This window comes from Leptonotus elevatus, chromosome 7, assembly GCF_054856555.1.
Source record: "Leptonotus elevatus isolate MCC_2025b chromosome 7, RoL_Lele_1.0, whole genome shotgun sequence".
NCBI lineage: Eukaryota > Metazoa > Chordata > Actinopteri > Syngnathiformes > Syngnathidae > Leptonotus > Leptonotus elevatus.
The window spans coordinates 25,191,876-25,207,043 of record NC_141245.1 but is presented as its reverse complement, the minus strand read 5'-3'; the positions used below and the strand labels follow the sequence as shown (position 1 = coordinate 25,207,043).

The following is a 15,168-nucleotide window of genomic DNA, read 5'->3' as shown; positions in this document are numbered from 1 at the left end:
GCCCACACCTCGTCCGTAGCACCTTCTTTTTCGTTAATTTCACGACATTTTAAAGTTATTTAAAGTTGCGGTGTTGTTACTTCCAGCAACGGTCGGCTGACCATCAGGCGCGTTTAAGTTTGAATTAGCTCGGCTCTGCCGTCCGTCAGCAATGAATGTCCGTGCGGAAACACGAAATATTGGTTGCGGCTCTTCCGGGTTGCGCAAATATGTTTTTTTTTAAATGATTGTACAAAGTATTTTGATGTAAATATCGACTTTTAACGGGGAAATACAACTTAAGTCGAAGTTACATTGCCAGCGTAGGAATGGAACTCAGCCGTAAGTTGAGGACTCCCTGTATTGCAAAATCTGCAATTTTTACCGACATACAGGCATCAGACTTTTACCAAAGACTTTCTTTGCTTAAGTATCCGTACTTCTACTTAAAAGGAACCCCGACTGTAATGACAAGTTTGCTCTACAAGATTTATTTGGTTGCTACTGACATAACCATGAGATAATTTTTTTCCAAAATCATTTCCAGTTTAATACATTTTGTAGAAACTTTATTTGGACGTACGCTGCCATTGTAATTTACGTCGCGACGCGTTCAGTGCGTAGTGACGCGAGCAATGCGAAACGTCTATAAGGAAAGAAAGGTAAGCCTTGTAGCGTTCCTAAAGAAACCGATCGTCCCTTTAGGAACGCTACAGAGGCTTACCTTGCTATTTTATTTTTTAAATTATTTTTTTATGCGTTATACATTGCTAGGCAGAGAGCCAGCCGCCATTCTACGTCACTACGCATCGAATGCGTTGCGACGTAAATTACAATGGCGGCGTACGTCCAGATAAAATTTCTACAAAATGTATTAAACTAGAAATTATTTTTGAAAAATGAATTTCCCAGTTATGTTAGTACCAACCAAATAAATTATATAGAGCAAACTTATCATTGCCGTAGGGGTTCCTCTTAAGGAAAGAGTGCGTATATTTGCCACCCGTGCCGAAGTCAGAGACACTTGTCTAAACAAGTGGATAATCCCAGAGGGCACTGATGTCACCAGCTTATCGTCTGCGATTGCATTATAAGCACGACGCGGGGGAGACCCTCCATTCCTCGTGCTACCTCGCCGCACGTTGACGGTGGCGCCCGTTTGCGCCGACAAGTGAGAAAATGTCCAACGAGTCTTTGGGCTTGGCGCCCTACGTGAGCCTGGGCACGTTCGCCATCCCGTTGGGGGGCAAGTACCCCGTCTTCTTGGCGGGCGTCCTCCTCTACGTGTTCTGCATCTTCTGCAACGTGACGCTGATGGCGGTGATCGTCCTGCGCCGCAACCTGCACAAGCCCGTCTACTTCATCCTGCTCAGCCTGCCGCTCAACGACCTGATGGGCATCACGGCCATGCTGCCCAAATTCCTGTCGGGCGTGCTCAGCGAGACCAACCGCATCCCGTACTCGCTGTGCGTCCTGCAGGCCTTCCTGCTGCACATGTACGGCGGCGGCATCCTGTTCATCTTGGCCGCCATGGCCTTCGACCGCTACGTGGCCATCTGCATGCCGCTGCGCTACGGCGCCGTCATGACGCCAAGGGCGGTGGTTTGCATCGTCACCTTGGTGTGGGCTTTGGACTTTGCGCTGATCACGTTGCTGTTCTCCTTGCAGAGCAGGCTGCCGCGCTGCCGCTCGGTCATCACCAACGTGTTCTGCGACAACCCGTCGCTGCTGAAGCTCATGTGCGGCGACACGTCCATCAACAACGTCGTCGGGCTGTTCAACACGGCCGTCATGCAGACGGTCAGCGTGTCCGTGCAGGCCTTTTCCTACGTCAAGATCCTGATCACGTGCATGGTGAGCAGGCGCACCCGCGCCAAGAAGAAGGCGGTCAACACGTGCGTGGCCCAGCTGGTCATTTTGATCGTCTTCGAAGTCGTGGGCACGTTCACCATCTTGTCGCACAGGTTCCAAAAGGTGTCGAGCGACTTGCAGAAGATCATGGGCGTGTTGATATTTCTCATATCGCCGCTCCTGAACCCGCTGGTCTACGGGCTGTACACCAGCGAAATACGAAACACTTTGCTCAGGCTTTTGAGAAACAGAGTCTTTGTCTAAAAAGGCAAACGTTGGACGATAGACAAATCAGCCAGTGAAGAGAAAAAAAAGGTTGGCAGGAGTCTGACTTTCTTCTCAGAATTCTGACTTTAAAGTGAGAATTCTCACTTTTTGATGTCAGAATTCTAGAATTCTCAATTCTTACTTTAATGTCGGAATTCTGTGATTAAAGTGAGAATTCTGAGAATAAAGTAAAGTGAGAATTTTGAGAATAAAGTGAGAATCCTGCCAAACTTTTCCCCCCTCTCTAATCCTCTTCTGTCGGCTTTTGTGTGAAATTTCAGGATGCAACTTAAAAGCTGTTGAACCTTTACAGATTAACTTAATTTGACCTTGTCTAAACTCTTGAATGCATGATGTCACACTTACATGTTTAATGTTTCAGTACACGACTTCTTCAGTTTCTAACAAGGAGCTAAACTGTCTGTTTGTTTTTTAAATGTCTGATTGATACTTCATGTAAAGCACTTAGTATGCAGCTACGGTTGTTTTTAAAGTGCTCTATAAATTAGTAAATTAATAATAATAAATAGTAAATTAGAGTTACTGATGACCATTTCTTAGGGGTCGCCTTGGTCTCATGACATCAAAATGTGAATATGAATGTTTCAATACCAGTACGGAATTGAACTGGGAAATTCATCGGTCAAACACCTGCTGTGAATGTTTCCGTTCTGCCCCTTGAGAGAGAACAGCAAGTTGCTCAAACCAGCTAAATTCTGTTGCCACTTCCCCTCTCAGAACATCCAGTTTGAAGGCACCAAATACTGCTGATCAATTGTTCAACTATTAGTTGTTGTCTTAGTCTCATGATGTCAAAAACGTAAAGCGCACAATGACGTAAAACGTCAAATATAAGTTTAACAAAATGGCAGTGAATGATTGAAGACGAGCTGGCCTACGAGCGCCAACGTTTACCCGCCCCTGGTATAATCCCCAACATTGTGTGACTCCTCTTGGAAGCTGAAATGTGTTTAACATGGCAAGGAACAAATATTAGCATTGTACCTCAGCTCACAGCTACATAAAAAAAATCTGCCTATATTTCAATGAATGCCGCTCCGACAGTGTCAATTAATACAGAGATGTATTCTACTTGTGAAGACGAGGTTATGTCATGTTTACCTGCACTACTACTTCAAACATCACAACTTCTACTACGATTTCTCCTACTTCTACCACCACCACCACTATTACTAAAAATAAAAATTGCTAATTATTTGTCCTGTGTCCATCTAAAGGTTTCTTCTTTCACTCTCATATGAGTTTTTCCTTGCCCTTTTGAGACACTTTTGCAATTAAGGGCTACACTGTACAAATAAGCTCGACTTGAAATTGTCCTAAAACAGAATCATATTACTTGACTTAGATACACAAGAAAACAATCTGTTTCTTTAGTCATATGTGTATTTAAAAACATGATTTAAAAAAAAACTATGGATTGTCGCGAGAGAGATAGACCGAAGATACAGAGTCATACACAGACAGACAGATAAAGATAGATACTGGCAGACAGTAGTGTTAATTTCGTCAATGAAAACATCCATCCATTTTTTTTTAACCGCTTGTCCTCACAAGGGTTGCTGGAGCCTATCCCAGCTGGCTTCGGGCAGTAGGCGGGGTACACCATAAACTGGTTGCCAGCCAATCGCAGGGCACACAGAGACCAACAACCATCCACACTCACAATCACACTTATGGACAATTTGGAGTGTTCAATTAACCTCTCACGCATGTCTTTGGAATGTGGGAGGAAACCGGAGTACCCGGAGAAAACCCACACAAGCACGGGAAGAACATGCAAACGCCACCCAGGAAGGCCGAAGCCCGGACTCGATCTCACGTCTTCTGCACTGGGAGGCGGACGTGCTAACCGGTCCTCCACCGTGCCGCCCAAATGAAAACTTAACATTTTTCACTGGACTAAAACTAGACTAGACTAAACCCCTCATTAATAAACAATAACTGGGACTAAATCAGTATACATTTTCACCGACAAATAAAGACGAGTCAAAAATGTACTTCACTTAATAAAAACTCGATTCAAATCTATGGACATTTTAGTTCATGAACCAAAACGAGACGAAAATGATATGATTTTGTCAAATCTTGTCTCTGCTAATGTGTCAAAGTGACACACTCCCTTTCAAACATGCAGCAAAAACGCACAAACACATGAAAGACAGGAGTGTGCAGATTCACGGTGAGAGGTTAAAAAAAATTGCGAAATTATAGTTATAACGTAACATTAACCCAACGGCTATAACGTTCCAACAATAATGTTAACCCAACCGCTAATTAATGCTGGCTAATTTACTAGCTTGTAGCATATTAGCCACTTGTTGACATACTGTCGTTGTGTGTGAATTTGTTTTTCATCAAAAAGATGAGAGAAAATTTGATGTGAAATCGTTTTAGATCTGATATGTTTCGACATTATCTGCTGACAAAAATATATACAGGGATAAAATGATTGTCCTGACTAAAACGTTGACAGTTTTTGTCGACTAAAACTAGATGAGTAAAATTACGTTTTCTCGGACTAAAATGCTAGATTTATAGTCGACTAAAAATGGACCAAATGAAAATGAGATGAGGTTGAAAAACTAACAAGCATGATTGAAAGTGGACTAAAACTGAGACTAAATTTTAAAATGGCTGATACAATGAACACGAGCAGACAGATACAGTAAATGCAAAGAATTACAGCTCGCTGGATAGGTGAAGTTGATTAATACGTACAATATACTCCAAGCTTGCACGTAGACAGACAGACTTACTTTACATACATCAGACGGACAGATGGAAAGACACTTGCTAAATCCTCCAGAGAAAGCGCTTTGAATTCATCTCCTGTCGCTATGTTATTGTTACGTTGATGAGGTCACCAGCGCCAAACATCTTCCACCTCCCCAAAGGAGTTTTTCCAGTGTTGTCACTCAGCTCTTGGCGTCTACAAAAGCAAGCCTCTCACAAACGAAGCATCTCCGCTCATGACACTCTGATGTCCCAATGACACGCGAGAGCTGAATGCTGAATTAGAGGCGATACATTGGTAAGTCCATTTCTTTCCAAGCGTTTTGTTTCTGGCTTGCTTTTATGGTGACTTTTCAGGGGCCCTGGTTTTTTTACGACGTCCTCAACATACCCCAAACGCAGAACATGCAGTACAAGGGGTCGTGCTCAGTTACCAGTGCCATATTTACGGTTTTCCATTTGATTCTTTTAGATCAGGGGTGCTCAAGTTGGGTCCTCGAGAGCCCCTATCCAGCCTGCTTTCCATGTTTCTCTTCACGTACACACCTGAATAATGATCAGGATCGTTATCAGGCTTCTGCAAAGCTTGCTGATTAGCTGATCATTAGATTCAGCTGTGCTGCAGGGAGGAAACATGGAAAACAGGCTGGATGGGGGGCTCTCGAGGACCCAACTTGAGCACCCCCGTTTTAGATTGATGGCCTACAAGTGTTTTTCATACAAATATATGTGGCATGTAACAGAATTCTGTCGTCAACTCGGGTAAACTCAAATAAGAGCGCATTAACATGCTAATAGATTTCAATCTGTCTTTCATTCTTTTTAGCGATACCGGGCTTCGGGTGACATTTCAGGATGAACTCAAATGCACTGTACCTTTTTACAGGTGAACTTCATTTGACACGCGCTTAACTTTGAATGTTTTGAATGCATATCTAACTGGTTTGGTATTTCAGCCCTTTTTACACTTGCTATTATTCTCTAACAAGGAGCTGAAAGGCAAAAAATCCCTTCCACTTGACTTCAGAGGACAATCACGTCTATGCCTTTCTGTAGCTCTTCCAGTCTCTCTGTCGCAATCTGCCGTGACAGTAAGATCAGTGAGCACTTTGGTCACTCGGCTGCGGTGTCCGTGTTAAGTGTCGCCTTGGTTTCGTGGTGTCAAATGTGAACGGCATCATAGAAAAGAAGCGATTAAACATCGGTTCTAATTGAAACACCAAATGTATCTGTTCATTCATAGTTCAAACGTCAAACACTTAATTCAGCTCCTTATTGTTGAAACATTGAACGGGTGGACATTTGCATTCAAAACTTAAGAGAAGGTCAAATTAGGTGCACCCTGTACATTTTGGGTTCATCCTGAAATTTCACCCAAAAGCAGAAGATTCCGAACTCTCTGTGAGTAGTGCAAAAAAGAATAGAGATTTAAAGGACAAATGCAACCTGATCATCCTGGAAGGGGGATTACCACATTTGCGGTCCCTTCTCAAGGTTTCGCATTTTTTGCCAGTTTTTTCTTCTTTCTTTTTTTTTTTTTTCCTTGCCCTCTTGTGGTTTGATTAGAGGATGTCGTTGATATTTGTCAACTGTGGGCATGCGAAGCCTTTTGAGACTCTTGTGCGATTAAGAGCTCTAGAAATAAACATGACATGTCGACCGTTAGATAGACACCTAAGTAAACCAGTTGATTCAATACTTCACTACTTGATTTGTTTATTTACTCGAGTATCTGCTGCACTTGTACTGAAGTAGGGAGCGCAATTCCTCTTTTGCCGTCTCTTCAAAATGGCGTACAACACCTCGTCCATGCTGGTGTGGCAGCACTTCCGCTTCCCCCCCGAGGGCGCGTTGCCCGCCTTCCTCTTCGCCAGCCTCAGCTACGCCGTCATCCTGTTCTGCAACCTGCTCCTCCTCCTCACCATCGTCCTGAGCAAGAACCTGCGGCAGCCCATGCACCTGATCCTGCTCAACTTGCCCATCAACGACCTGCTGGGCTCGTCGGCCTTCTTCCTGCAGCTCCTCAAGGAGATGCTGAGCGAGTCGGGGCGCCTGTGGCACCCGTGGTGCCTGACTCAGGCCTTCTTCATCCACGTGTACGCGGCGGCCACCGTGCTCATCCTCACCGCCATGGCGTACGACCGCTACGTGGCCATTTGCCTGCCGCTCAGGTACAACGCGGTGATGACGCACGCTCACGTGGCGAGGATCATCGCGGCCGTCTGGCTGACCTGCTTGCTGATGATCGGCGTGCTGTTCTTCCTGTTGCTGCGTCTCCCCCGCTGCCGTTCCGCCATCAGCAACATCTACTGCGACAATCCCACCCTGCTGGCGCTGGTGTGCGCCAACACGACCGTCAACCACGTGTACGGCCTGCTCATCGTGGCCTTCACCCAGCTGCTGGCCAATGGCGCCATCATGTACACGTACCTGCGCATCCTGCTGGCCTGCTTCCGGAGCCGGCAGTCCGACACCAAGGCCAAGGCCCTGCAGACGTGCGCCACGCACCTCTTTGTCTTCCTGCTGCTCGAGTGTCTGGGCTTGTTCACCATCATCTCCTACAGGGTCAAGCATCTGCCTCCCAGCTTCAGGAGCTTCATTGGCTCCTCCACTATGATTTTCCCGCCGTCGCTCAACCCCATCGTCTACGGGATCAAGACAAAAGAAATACGGGACAATTTGGTGTACTTCTTTAGGAGTAAAATTACCAAGAGCTATGTCAGGGATGTACATTCTTCAAGTTAATAGATTTTCCATTTATTAACTGCAAATGTGGCTTGTCAAGACTTGTGATAGTGTACCTGCATAAAGTACCTCAATATTAGAGCTGTCTTACATTTTTTAAATCAGGTTGATCACATCTTAGAATTTTGATTAATCACGATTAATCGCTTCATTAAAAAGGCATTTTATCAGCATTTTTTTTTGCCTGCGAAAATGTAAAGAGCACCTGTTATGTGTTGATTCTTTCTATATTTAATGTTGAGGACATCTTCAACATTTTTTGATCCACCGCAACACGCTCCCCTTCCTCTTTTTTATTTTTGTCTTCTATAAAGAGCTCCGTATTGTTCATTCGGAAATGTCATCATCATTGCTCTTTTTTTATTTATTTTATTATTATTTTTTTTATATATCTTTTTTTTTTGTGTGTGTGGGTGAGTATGTGTATGTGCGTGCGTGCGTGCGTGCGTGCGTGCGTGCGTGTATTTGTTAGCTCACCAAAAAACCTATTAGAAAAAATCTCATACCGTTCACCTAAACCGAACACCAGGAGACCCGAGGGGACCGAAGAAAACCAAGGAAGGTGAAATCCAGCACCGACCAGACACCACCCACCGGGCCACCCTCCTCTTTTTCTAATCACTTTATTACTTGCATAATTAAGAATTGGAAAAAAATGACCCCAGTAGTTTGACATGAACAAATGTTCTGAATGTCATACGCAAACATTTATTAAATGCTTTACTTTAATGTATGTCGTTATGTTCATTGCTCAAACACAACCTTAACGTAACGATAAAAGATCATCTGGGGCCAAAATTAATAGTGCGATTAATCTGCATTCATACTTGATTAATGTGATCATTTTTTGGGATTAATTAATGAGTTAACGCTTTAACTTTGACGGCACTACACTGAAAATATACCAAAGCAAACTAGATGACAAAACATGAAACTGCAACGTTATAATAATGGGCAGTAGAGGGAATTAAATGTCATATTGCCCTGATATGCTGTGGTATAACCTCTATGCTGTTTAAGAACTGAATTAGGTCATTCTTAACGTTAGTCTTTTATTTATTTTTTTAATCATTACTTTAAACTCCATCACTGATAAATTCAATGAAGGGGCTTTTCCACCGCCGGAACTTTTGGAGAACATTTGAATTTACCTCGGCAAAATTCAGTTTGCGCGTTTTTCCACCACCAACAATTTCCGGGGTAATTAAATTCCCTACGGGTCATCCGAGTACTATCTCAGCAGCGAAGTTATTCACGGGACTTTGCTTTTCGTGTAAGTATTGTGTAGTCAACGTGTTACCATTCACACAAAACAAAAATGTGTTGTCTTTTACCAAAGCAGATGCTCTGTTTTGTTTTCCATTAAAGTAAGCAAAATGTGAGTAAAGTGAGATCATTATATATGATTATTTTAACATTGAAATACTTTTACTGACATTTTCTGATTGCTGGTGTCGTGCCATGAGATTTGTGTCTGGTAAAATCCAGAATGTGCTTTGGATCAATAAAGCTCGGGAAACACTGCGTTACGAAAAATTAGCCAACAGGTGGAGCCACATTCAAACAATCATTCATTTTAGCTTGTGACGTGAACTGTATAAAAGAAAACTTCTTGTGTGTACTGTCACAATGACAGATAGACAAACATTTCTTCAAGTATTCTGCCTCAGAATAATCCTAATGTATTGAAAAAGCCGGGAGAACTTTTGGAAAGGGGGAGGGGGGGGGGTGCACTTAGCTTGATTTTTGTGAGTTCCAGGTGGGGAGGTACAGCTTCCAAGCGTCCACAAATCCCGATTTCATATACATTATTGGCCCAGTTTACTTACAAACGAGTAATGGCGACGTCAACCTCATGTTCAAAGGAGAAAACAGTTATGCTCACGCTGCAAAAGTGCATAAGGTCTTCTTCTGACGTTCATTTTCACTCGTCTCTGTTTACTTAAGAACACGACTGCTACCACTCGGCGGAAAATGTAACTACACTCGTAAAATCATGACCAAACGAAATGCATAAAATACTAAAAAGTAGAAGACAATTTGTGATCATATATACATTTTTTTTTTTTAAAGGATTTCGGTCTGGAAAATATACAAAATTATTCTCGTTAGGTTTTGTGGTATGTATAAACTACATGTCCCAGAATGCAGTACAATTGACAATTCCGAACATCCGGGCATTTCTGATATTTCCACAATGCAAATGCATCCGTTACAGGAGAAAACAAAGGGTGTCTTGTATTGCTTTTGCCTGTAACTAGCATACAAACTAGGCAGATTTAATCACATTTTGAAATAAAAACTAATCCTCACAAATCAAATTACAACGCTCCTAAATCCAACGCAATGAGCGGGAAGTGTCATTTCACCAAATAAGACCGCCATTTTGACTTGTGACGAAAGCTCATAATTGTCAGTAGCTGGCTGTCCCCTTCACCAACTTTCACCAAACGCAATCGGCCACACCCACACTTGTCCTTGCGCCCGTGGCAGATGTGGGTATTACCAGCACTTTTCCCGGTGAAAGGTTTCAACGCCCACGCTAAAGTACCCGGGCAGCGGGCTGCCAAACATTTGATAGGTTTCACCGCCTACTTTTCAGGCACCGCAGGAAAAGAGATGTTTCGGCATCCACATTTCTCCAGCGAAAGGGTTCAACTCTCACACTTTTCCCGATGTTATTTCAGCATTTAATGTACGCCATCGACGCTGCAGTTTATGAAATTATCTTTTTATTGGGAACAAATCAATCTGGCCCCGGTGTCGTGTTTTTCTATGTCGTTGACGTTGTCTTGTAAATTCCCCTGTCGGGATTTTGCGTGCGTCTCGTCTGGCTTAATGGTGGCTGCTCATTACGTTTAATGACTTCTCTTGTTTGCGAGCTGTTGATAGGAAACGCAAAGTCTTGCGTCTCCGCAGCTGCTCGCTCGAGTCTCTTAATGACTCTCCGGGGGTATCGTGACACAGTAAACAGCGGAGATTGTGTTTCGCAACACTTTGAACACTCTCCCGGGATACTGACTTAAGTCGTGCAAAGACGTGCTTTTGTAAAATCAATCAATAAGGAGTTTAGCATTTCTGGTAATTACTGCCACGCAGTGTAACGAATGGTGTATTTCTTCTTCTTCTTGGCTGTGACGAGGACGGCTTGGTTAGCTGTGCCGATGATGGCTTGGCTATGACGATGACTTGGCAGTGCCGATTGCTACTTGGTGGTGACAATAACGTAGGCAACGCACCCACACCGACTGGACAAACACAACAGACTAAGGCCCCGTCCGGACGGAAGCAAAGCCGGCTCGGTTCCTCAAACAAATCTCGTCCACACGGAAGCATTTCAAGACTCGCGTGTGTCCAAAAGAAGACGCTGAGGACGTTTAACGGCTGTAATGTAGATGCCAAGTCTGGGGTGGCGCTGTAGCGCAGCCACAGAAAGTACGGAAAGCGTCGAAGAAGAATCAGCGAAGAAGACGAACACTTTTTTTTTTCTAACTCTATTGCAATCTACAAAACAAACATGGCTTTGCCGAACACAGGAGAAGTGACAATGGCGGGTGATTCAAGTACAACACCGCTTGTTGAACGTGGAAACAAAGAAGCTAAATATTTTTGCGCAAAACGACTACGACACGGCTATCCGCCATTGTTGTTGTTGACAGACTGACGGTTCGCGCGAGAATTGCCGCATACGTCATCAATCTGCGACCATCACGTCATCGCTGGAGGAGTATCTTGCATATGGCGTCCAGACGGACGCGTTCGGGACGCGTTTTGAAATTGTTAGAGTAGACAATATTTGTATTCTACTCTTTTCGTGTTCAATTAACTGAATGGGGAGATTCTGGTGAAGAAGTCCCTTTGCAAAGGTATTATAATTATTCAGAAGCTTCTGATCACACAATAATGAAGACACTGAAGCCGTGTTCCGTTCAGATTGTGTGTCCCTCCTTCTCCTGCACATCATTATTTATTGAAAAGTGGGTGAATACGAAAAGTCTCCTCTCCCCTCCCATTCACAAAAAGGCAGAAGTTCCCAGGAATACAAATCAGATTAGACCCAAACAATAAATCAGCCTGTCCTTGGACTCTCTTCGACCGACTGAGACTGGTACAAACTCTACTCCCTCTAGATAATATAAGAAAGAAACTTGTTGCCCTTCTCTTCTCAGGCGAGAGAGACAGATAAGAATACAATAGACAATACTATTCATTGAGCTATACTGAGTTATCATAACCATACCCACATCTACACAGCTATAACCAAATTCAAAACGGTTAAAATATAAAGTAAAACAGTAAAAATGTTAACAATGTCAACAAAATCTTTCCACTCTGGAGCTCGCTTTCAAACGTGATCAATTTCAAGCTACGAAACCGCGCCGTCATATGGACGAACGGCCTAAACAGTAAGAAACTTGTGAGGAGACGTTGAAACTGTCTGCTGTGTGGACGGGCCTAAATACACCAACACTAATGAGACACACCTGGGGAAGAGAAGGCACACACACACACACACAGCTGGACGTGGTTAGACATAACGAGACAAGGGAAGAATCCAGGAACACAAGACTAAAAACACCAACCACAGACCAAAACAACAAGAACATCCATAACAAACAAAAAAAAGCTAGCCAACCGCAACTAACGCGGTTGAAACAGGACTCATTTTGAACGATTCAGACTTCTGCACCTGGCAGAAAATGCTCCACAGCTGCGTTCTCCATCTGTTTGGCATCCATTAAATAGTTCAACTGAGAATCTTCTGGTCGTTCATGTTAGCATAGCGAGCATTAAAGATAAAAGGACCGGCGAAAAGTTGTCTCCAAGGTTACCGTCGCACATTCTGTTTCAAGTTAAACAATTGTATGTTTGTGATTAAAAGGTGTCTCTGTGTTTTTGCTATCTAATTGCTCCTCTTCCTTGTAAAGAATAAGCTCTTGGCGTTGAAAAACAATTGTATGTTTATGCACTGGTGATTAGCATAGGGCATAGCATTACCTTAGCTAACTCTTCTTGCACTTGAAAGAGTCAACCTGAAACATTTCTTGTCAATAATATGTTATATGTGACCTTGCTCGTCTAAACATGACATTCTGATTAATATTACATTTGTGAAATATGAGTTATGCAGCAAAATCCAGCCGTTTTTTTATCCATCTCAGGGGGCGGCCATTTTGCCAGGTTTGTGGCGGGGTGGTCACTATTTTTAAGTTAAAAAATAAATAAATAAATAAATAACAAGAATGTGCTGTTTTGAAGACCGCCTTTTTCTTTTATCACTCCCCAATATTAGATTTGGGAGAGGCTTCTTTTGTTGAATTACGGTAAAAAAAAAATACAAGTTTCCTCCTGTAAACACCATTAGGCATATAATTTATACACATATTTAAGGCAAGTTATTAAATGTCTGAAGTCCTCTTGGGTATGTCTAACAAATTTAAAACATGCTGTTTCTGCGAAGTACTGTTCTCCAATTTCGATCGTATGCCGAGAAACGTTTCTTGGGAGGAGCAATATGGCGGCCTCGCGACTTCAAAAGTTTGGATATTCAGATCAGTGGTCATTTTCACTCGACAGCAGGTGACAAAATGGCTGCCTTCTGATATTGATTAAAACGGCTGAAGTACTGTAGAGTAGTGTGTAGGGTAGAAAACTTTGAATTCCACGTGCCCGCGTTGTTCAATCTGCAAAAAAATAACGAGAAAGAAAATTCTCAGTCTTTCCCAGTAAACAATTGTCTGTTTCGTTGCTATGAGTGTGACAGCAGCTTGTGACACTGGAGACGGTGCAGTCACACACAACACACACACACAAACACAAACACACACACACACACACACACACGCTGCTGAGAGTGAAGCATTAAACACAAGGGATATTAACACATCTAATGAATGAAAAAGCACGCTGGAGTTTTGCTCATCTGGGATTTTGGAGTGATTAGGACGATAACCTCAGCGTATCCCTCGAGGGCCGAAATGCCTTTAGTACTTTTGTTATGTGCTGTCATCTAATTCATGGATTCTGTTTGCTCTGTTTTAATTGTAAATAAACCTTGGAAATGGCATTGTGCTGTCGTTTCTTGCAGAGATGCAGATTTCTCATTGGATCATGGTTACCACGTACGTGTTTCTCTAATTGAGATCGTGCTGCTCATCATTATTTCCTACGATTTAGCCTGTTAACTGTTTTTTTTGGGGTAACTTGACACATCTTTCCTATTCGAAAGAGGTTGTTTTGATCCTTCTGCATTCAATATTTCAATATATTAGTTTTTGATAGTATTGTGTGCTTTTATTCTCCACCCAAACAAAAAAATGATTCTCCATCTTAACTCATTCACTGCCATTGACGGCTATAGACGTCAAAAATTCATTTAAACTATGTCTATGTGTTTTTTAGATTTTTTTTTGTATAAGAACAGATATAACATTTGTGATTAATCTTGAGTTAACTAGTAAAGTCATGCGATTAATTATGTTTAAAAAATATTATCGCCCGACGCCCCTAATTTTTAAATAATCTTTTCTTTAAAAAAAACGTTAAAAATAATATTTGTTTTCTTAAAAAAAGAAAGATGTTTAAAAATTAGGAGCACCAAGCGATTAGTTTGCAATCGTAATTAATCGCATGACGATTAATCACAAATTTTAGATCTGTTCTAAATGTACAAAAAAAATTATATTCTAAAAATTCTAGGTTTTCATACTCTTGATAACAGAAATGGAAAAAAAATGTTGAACTCATAAAAATAGTTCAAATGAATTTTTGACGTCTATAGCCGTCAATGGCAGTGAATGAGTTAACTTTGCAACCCCTCCCCCCCATGCAGGTGAACGTGTTGGCCTTCGCCCTGGCCATGTTCGGTCTCCCCTGCCTGCTCTCCATCATCTTCTCCTACTGCGCCGTCATCGCCACGGTGGCCAAGAAGTACGGCGGCGAGAGTCGCGGCAAGGTGCTGTCCACGTGTGCGCCGCAGCTGCTGGTCACGGGACGCTACTACAAGCCGCGATGCGTAGTTTTGTAGGGGTGGGAATCTGATTGTCTCACGATTTTATTCGATTCAGATTTTTGGGTCTGCAATAGATTCATAAAGGATTTTTGATTCAAAAATATTTTGATTGACAATGATTTCTGCTTCAATTAATAGATGTGCAAAGAATCGTCACAATCTACTCCAATCCGTCTCACTAATAACTCGCTAATTAGCACGCTACTCGCGGCACTTTCATCACTCGAAAGAACGGCTATTCATACGAAACACTTGAGGAATGTATACGGAGAAGTAGTCTAACATTACTCACCGGCATATGCTCTTCCTGCGCTGCAGAAAAAAAACAACTTATTGGCAAAACTTGATCGTGACTTTTTCCTTCTACTATCTAATGTGGCTACAACTTAACAGTGTATCAGAAGGCGCGGAACCACACTGCCCCCTAAGTGGCCAAATCGGGTACCACATGACCAGTGCGCCCAATAAAGATACACACAAACAAGGCTTACAATATAAAATAATTTTGATTTTGGGACATTTAAAATCGATTTTGAATCCTACTTAATGAGAATCGCAAT

At 42.6% G+C, this 15,168-nt stretch overlaps 2 protein-coding genes across 2 annotated transcripts; both read left to right on the top strand.

Annotated features, from left to right (window-relative positions):
* The first annotated feature begins 1,158 nt into the window (after positions 1–1,158).
* LOC147171680 (olfactory receptor 52B2-like) lies at positions 1,159–2,094 on the top strand. Its single transcript, XM_086081036.1, has one exon. It carries the CDS (start codon positions 1,159–1,161, stop codon positions 2,092–2,094), a length of 936 nt encoding a protein of 311 aa, XP_085937162.1.
* Positions 2,095–6,639: 4,545 nt separating this feature from the next.
* On the top strand, positions 6,640–14,623 carry LOC147171679 (olfactory receptor 52D1-like). Its single transcript, XM_086079792.1, has 2 exons — positions 6,640–7,569; positions 14,429–14,623. Exons 1-2 carry the CDS (start codon positions 6,640–6,642, stop codon positions 14,621–14,623), a joined length of 1,125 nt encoding a protein of 374 aa, XP_085935918.1.
* Positions 14,624–15,168: the final 545 nt, after the last annotated feature.